The sequence below is a fragment of the Grammomys surdaster genome, unplaced genomic scaffold (genome assembly GCF_004785775.1).
Source record: "Grammomys surdaster isolate TR1022 unplaced genomic scaffold, NIH_TR_1.0 324, whole genome shotgun sequence".
In the NCBI taxonomy this organism is placed as follows: domain Eukaryota; kingdom Metazoa; phylum Chordata; class Mammalia; order Rodentia; family Muridae; genus Grammomys; species Grammomys surdaster.
This window is the reverse complement of record NW_021604743.1, coordinates 868,728-875,598: the sequence shown is the minus strand read 5'-3', so window position 1 is coordinate 875,598 and position 6,871 is coordinate 868,728. Positions and strand designations below refer to the sequence as shown.

Here is a 6,871-nt window from a genome sequence, read left to right as displayed (position 1 = left end):
TCTGTATAGCCCTGGCTGTCCTGGAACTCACTCTGTAGACCAGGCTGTCCTCGAACTCAGAAATCCGCCTGCCTACAGAGTGAGTTCCAGGACAGCCAGAGCCATACAGAGAAACCATGTCTCGAAAAACAAACAAATGCTGGGCAGTGGTGGTGTGCACCTTTAATCCCAGCATTTGGGAGGCAGAGGCAGGCGGATTTCTGAGCCTGGTCTACAGAGTGAGTTCCAGGACAGCCAGGGCTACATAGAGAAACCCTGTCTCGAAAAACCAGAAAAAAAAAAAAAGAAGAAAAACAACAAACAAAAAAGGAAGGTGGAGGACTGCTACTTCAGAATATACTTGAGGTTGACCTCTGACCTCTACCCACAGGCATACATACATGAACATCTATATACACAGAAAATTCAAATTGAAGTGAACAAATGGAAGATACGCTTGAGGTGAATTTGGAGGAAGGTTCTAAGAATCTTCTGAGTGAGATGACACTATGCTTAGTTCCTCAAGGAATAATATGACAAGGAGTAAATTGTATGTTAAGAAACAAGTTAGACCTGGCGTGGTGGTACATGTGTGTAATCTCAGCACTCAGGAGGCAGAGGCAGGCAGAGTTCGAGGCTAGCCTAGTGTACAAAGTGAGTTGAGGTCAGCCAGGGCTTCTTCACAGAGACACCCTGTCTTGAAAACCAAACAAAACCAACTAGCCAAACAAAAAAACCAAAAAGGAATTTTTATTGAGAACAGGATAGCAAATTTAGTTTCCAGCTTCTAGGAGGAAAGTATATCACATAAACCACATAGTTTATACAGAACCATTTTTCTTCAAATCCCACTTCCCATATACTTGCCAGTGGCTAGTTCTTGGAGGTAGGACAAAATAAGCATATCAGATACAGGCTTGTTCTGTTCTTTTCCTTTTCTTCACCCTGCCCCCCCCCCCCTGTTTTTCAAGGCAGGGTTTTTCTATGTAGTTTTGGCTGTTATATTTTCATCTGAAGTTTTTCTTATAAAATTTTGATTTTTTTTGTTTCTAATTGTGCTTGATTTATCAACATTTCTTTTTACTAGTCTTCCTCCAGATGTTAGAGGTGTGCGTTTTGTTTGTTTTTGAAATACGTAGCACAGGTTTAATACTTATTAAAGAAAGCACTGCCCGGGCAGTGGTGGCGCACGCCTTTAACCCCAGCACTTGGGAGGCAGAGGCAGGTGGATTTTTGAGTTCGAGGCCAGCCTGGTCTACAGAGTGAGTTCCAGGACAGCCAGGGCTACACAGAAAAACCCTGTCTCGAAAAACAAAAACGCCACCACCGCCCGGCCCCTTTCTGTATTTCCTATTATGTACAAGTTTTACTTTAACCCAGGACTTTGTTTCATGCAATCAAATATTCCCTTTGGTGGATTCATTATTAAGTCTACTTTCAAAAGAAGTAAACTATTTGTAAATACCACATAAAAGTGATAAAGCTTGTCGTATTAAGGGAAGTGACATTCATAAACACAGTCTAAAGAAAAGCCAGGAAGAAAACTGGAAAACATTATTACACACAAAGTTGTCTAAGCTAAATCAATGAGAAAATACTTATTAAAGAAAGCACTGCCCGGGCAGTGGTGGCACACGCCTTTAACCCCAGCACTTGGGAGGCAGAGGCAGGTGGATTTTTGAGTTCGAGGCCAGCCTGGTCTACAGAGTGAGTTCCAGGACAGCCAGGGCTATACAGAAAAACCCTGTCTAGAAAACCCCCCCCAAAAAAAAGAAAGAAAGAAAGAAATACAGAAAGGACAAACAAGGAGAAAACCTTTCCCACTCAGTGCCAAGTGTTATAGAGAGTACAATTTGACTTTTTTTTAAAAGTGGTACAGTATAACCTAGTCTTGTTTGCGATTTCATTACTATGTAACATAGTCACTAACCTTGAAGAAATAAAATAGGAATAAGTGCTTCTTACCTTTTTTTTTGGGGGGGGGAGGTGAAATCTAGCAATTTACTAGACCTCGGAGGGGTATGGCTTGAATAAGGAGAGTTGATTCTAGAATGTCAGCATAGTGAAATTTAGAAGCTAGTTCATATAAAACCAAATTTCAAGTTATATTTTCTTTCCCTTAGTATTAGTATTTGTTTTCTTTTTTGGAGTATGTACATTTATTTCTTTATTTTCTTCTCCTTCCTCCATTCTTCCCTTCCAATAGGATGTTTTTACTATATGTAGTTCAGTTTCTCATCTCTCGTAGTGTTTGTATATAGTGAGTTTGATAAGTAGGGAAGCAGCAGCTTCATTTTGTTCTTCAGCTTCAAATATCAGGCAGCAGAGATTTGGACGATGAAGCAGTTGTCAAAGCTGTACTTGGTTCTCATGTTGGGATAAAAATTTGGAGTGGGCAGGATCTCCTTTTATCTTGATTTGGAAATTTTTCTGTTATTCACAAAGTAGTTAGTTGACTCCCATTCCTGATCTGCTTCTCTGAGTCTGAGCTCCCACAGATACTTAAAACAATTTTATTGCTTAAAAAATGTTTCTAGTTAGCGGGGTGGTGGTGGTGCATGCCTTTAATCCCAGGGCACTTGGGAGGCAGAGGCAGGCGGATTTCTGAGTTCGAGGCCAGCCTGGTCTACAGATTGAGTTCCAGGACAGCCAGGGCTACACAGAGAAACCCTGTCTCGAAAAACCAAACCAAACCAAAAAAAAAAAAAGTTTCTAGTAATCTTACTGATCAGACATTGTTGACCACTACAACTTCAAAATAAATTTGGCTTTTTAAAAATGTTATAAATGTGTTTTGGCCTTTTGCCTACACACCTGGTACTGTTGAGTCCAGAAAGGGATTCCTTTAAACTGGAGTTATAGATGGTTGTGAACTGAATGAAGCTACATACGGGTGCTGGGAATTGAACTCAGCAGAACGTCCTGGAAGAACGTCCATTGTTTTTACTGCTGAGCTATATCTTTCCAGCCAACCTCTCCCACCCACCTCCCGCCCCCACTCCCCTGTTTTCAATATACGGTTTCTCTGTATAGAGCTGGCTATCCTGGAATGCTTCTCTGTAGAGCAGGTTGGCCTTGAACTCATATCTGATTGTCTCTGCTTCCCAGATGTTGGGATTAAAGGCAGGTTCCACTACACCTGACTCAGATTTGATGATTTTTCTTTATAGTTTTTCTTTACTGGCTCTTGTGTACCTTGTATAACACAGACTTCTTAACTCTTCTCAATCTGTATATGTGAGTCATCTCAATGATTACAGAAGCATTAGTTATCTATATAAGGCTACTGCCATGTTGCCTGGGCAGGTGTAGAAAGAGAGGGACAGGACAGTGACATACCCCAAAGTCTAAAAACAACTTGGGAGAATTCCCTTCCTTTGTGACATTACTGTGCTTCAGATAAAAATGACAACATTTGTATTGAAGCACTTTCTGAACGTCTGTTCAGTGTGCTCCTGGGTTTTGAGCTGCAGTTGCACCCAGGCCAGGAGGTTATAGAGAAAACAAAACCAGGAAACCCACTTCTGACTAAACCGTGCTTTTTCTAATTGTGGTTTCCTCTTATCTGCTACCATTTTTGAAGTCCTCAGATGATTATTTTATTCATTCTGTCCAGACTTTCAGTTACATTTAATGGAGAACAAACTATGCTTACTGCCATTATTGCATCTGAAACACTTATATTGGCTTTTTGTTTGTTTTTGTTTTTAATTTAACTACAGTTTGGGGCTGTAGTTCATCATGGTGGGGAACACATGGCCGGAATGTGAGGTCATATTACATTTGCAGTCAGAAAGCAGGAAGATACAAGTGTTCCATAGATGCAATTTTAATATAGTCATATGTTTATTTATTTGAGAATTTACTGTATGCCCATGCAGTAGTAGTTACTAATAGAAATGTAAACAGATGATCTTCTTTTTTTTTTTTTTAAAGACAGGGTTTCTCTGTGTCTCCATGGCTGCTCTGGAACTTACTCTAGACCAGGCTGGCCTTAAATTCACTTGTCTCTGTTTCCCAAGTGCTAGAATTAAAGTTGTTGGCCATTATACCTTGTTAAAATAGATAATCATAAGATGTGTACAGTGATAGGTCACAGGTAGAGGTGTGATTTGGGAGTGGAGACAAAAATTAAGCAATTTTATAGTCATTGAGTAATTCAAGTGTTAATTTTAGCCTTTTTTATCTGTTTCTGCTTTAGAATTTGATTTCTTGTTTGTGGTTGAGGAAAAAGTGGATGAAATCTCTAGATATTTATGTTTTATATCTAATTATTGACATGGTCATAGTAATAGACAATTATAAGAATGAGAACATAAAATAAAATAAGAATTAATTCATTGTTATTGTTTCCTTGTTTTTCAGGTCTTAGAAAAATACCCTAATACACCCATGAGTCATAAAGAAATTCTACAAGTTATCCAGAGAGAAGGACTAAAAGAAATCAGGCAAGATATTAAACTATTACTAGTAATGATTGTGTTTGGTTAGAGTACTTAATACTTAGTATCTATTAGTATTCTTTGTCTTACACATTGATTAGTATAATATACTTTCTGAACTTCAAGTTTATTCATCTGTCAGTCTTTGTAGTTTTTAAGTCATTATATATATAAAATCAAAAATAAGTAAAGCACACTTAATGAGAAGGTAAAGTGTCTTTCAAAGCCTATGCACATTAATTACTTGGGAGGCCTGGAGTCATCTTTAAGCCTTCACTTACCTATTACTTTGTACTTTTAATATACTGAGATTGGTAATTACTGGATAAAAATTAGTGTAAACTTCTAGAGGTCAGGAGTGTAAGAAGAAATAAGATTTGTTAACAAGAATGAAATGGAAAATGTTTACTATATGTGTCAAGAGAAAGTCTTTGCTGGACATTATGACACTGTAGTCCAAGATGATTTAGAGAGACTTAAGTCTTGGAAGATCGCTTGAGTCTATGAGTTCTGGACCAACTTGGGCAACATAGCAAAATCCTTTCTTCAAAAATATGTAAATAGAGCTGCTAAGGTGTTGGAAGGAATTCAGGCCCTTGCTCATCTAATGATCTGAATTCAATCTTCAGAACTCACAGTAGGAATAGGGAGCTCCCATAGATAACTTCTGGAAGTTGTCCTTTGGTCCTTTGGTCTCCACATGCATTTTGTGGCACATGCACACACACACGGGTGTGCATATATGCACATTTAAAAATGAATACATAGACAAATGTTTAATCTTTAAATGTAGTAGATATATTAATAGGGTCAAAAATAATACACTCCAATTTCTAAGTGTCTTGCTATGTTACTATATAATCATTATTGCATAATTAAAACTTTCTGTTATCAAGGAATGTTAAAATTATGTCATTGTATATTGATAAATTTGGCCATCTACATTTGAGTTATTTCATAAAGATAAGAAATTTGAACCAAAGCCGGGCAGTGGTGGCGAATGCCTTTAATCCCAGCACTTGGGAAGCAGAGGCAGGCGGATTTCTGAGTTCGAGGCCAGCCTGGTCTACAGAGTGAGTTCCAGGACAGCCAGGGCTATACAGAGAAACCCTGTCTTGAAAAACAAACAAACAAAAAACAACAACAAAAAAATTTGAACAAAAAAATAGAAACAAGAAAGGTTTGGTATAGTGGGGCACATTTGTAATCTCAGTGTTCTGGAAGCTAAGACAAGTACTGTAAGTTCAAGGCCAGTCTTGGTTACATATTGAATACCAGGCTGGCAGGGCTATCCAACATCCCTCTGTCTGTGTATTAGTTACTTTTTCTGTTGCTGGGATAAAACACGGTGACCAAGGAATCTTATAAAAGAAACTTTTAATTGGGTTTAGAGTTATAGAGGGTGTTTAGAGCTTAAATCTTGACTCACAAGCCAGGGACAGAGAGTGAGGTAACTGGGAATTAAGTGGTTTTTTGAAACTTTATCCCACTCCCAGTGATACACCTTCTCCACACCTTCTAATCCTTTCCAAACAGTTGGGGACCAAGCATTCACCTATATGAGGTTATAGGGACCATTCTCATTTAAACTACCACACCCTGTTTTAGGAAATCAAATCAAAATAAAAATAAACATTTGTAGTACTTTTATAACAAATGGAATAGAGTTCATTGTCATTACTTTATGGCAGAAATCATTATCTCTGGAAAGGTAGTTGTTGTCAAGGCTGCAAACTTGGTAGGATTGTCAAGAAGAAGTTAAACAGAAACAAATCCTTAGGTATTGATAGAAAAAGGTTTTGTTTTCTTTTTTGGAAGAGGGATGAGGGGTAGGTAGGATCTCATACTCAGAGTGGCCTGGAAGTTGAACCGTGTAAATAATGAGATTACAGGTTACTACCTTTCCCATTGCTGTTTTGTTGTGTTTTCTTCAGCCAGGATTAACTAAATAGCCTATGTTGGCCTAGAATTCCTAAATCTGAGAGTACAAGCATGTACCTCTATACCCAGCAGCAGCAGCAGCAGCAGCAATATAATCAAACCTGTTGTTAAGTTTGCATCGAGTTCATTGTAGATCATAGAGAAGCAGATCACCCTCAAGGCCGTTGTTGATGGCTTTATGATGACTCCTTGTAATAAAGATGCATGAGAAAAAGGATACTATTACAAAATTCTCACTGAACTCTGAGCTGCTCTGATAGTTACACTTTTTCATAGAATTCAGGTATTTAACTAGTTTTTCTATAGTAGCTTAGGCTATATAGCTGAATTTCAATGTGCAATTTTAGACAATAATGTTTTGGATTAATTTATACATTTTAAAAATGTAATGTTTTATGAAATAAAATGGTGATGATTACTAATTTGAGGATTGTTAGTATTGCTGGAAGATCAGGATATAAATTATTTGGGGGAGCTTACTTATTGTTACTTGAAAGAAAAATTAAAAC

The 6,871-nt window shown here is 37.8% G+C and overlaps 1 protein-coding gene across 1 annotated transcript in view; it reads left to right on the top strand.

Annotated features, from left to right (window-relative positions):
• Asxl2 (ASXL transcriptional regulator 2) overlaps positions 1-6,871 on the top strand; it is a 75,839-nt gene that overhangs the window by 11,960 nt on the left and 57,008 nt on the right. Inside the window, exon 2 of the mRNA XM_028778091.1 lies at positions 4,345-4,427. Within this exon, the coding sequence (XP_028633924.1) occupies positions 4,345-4,427 (83 nt within the window). The remainder of the gene's footprint in view (positions 1-4,344; positions 4,428-6,871) is intronic.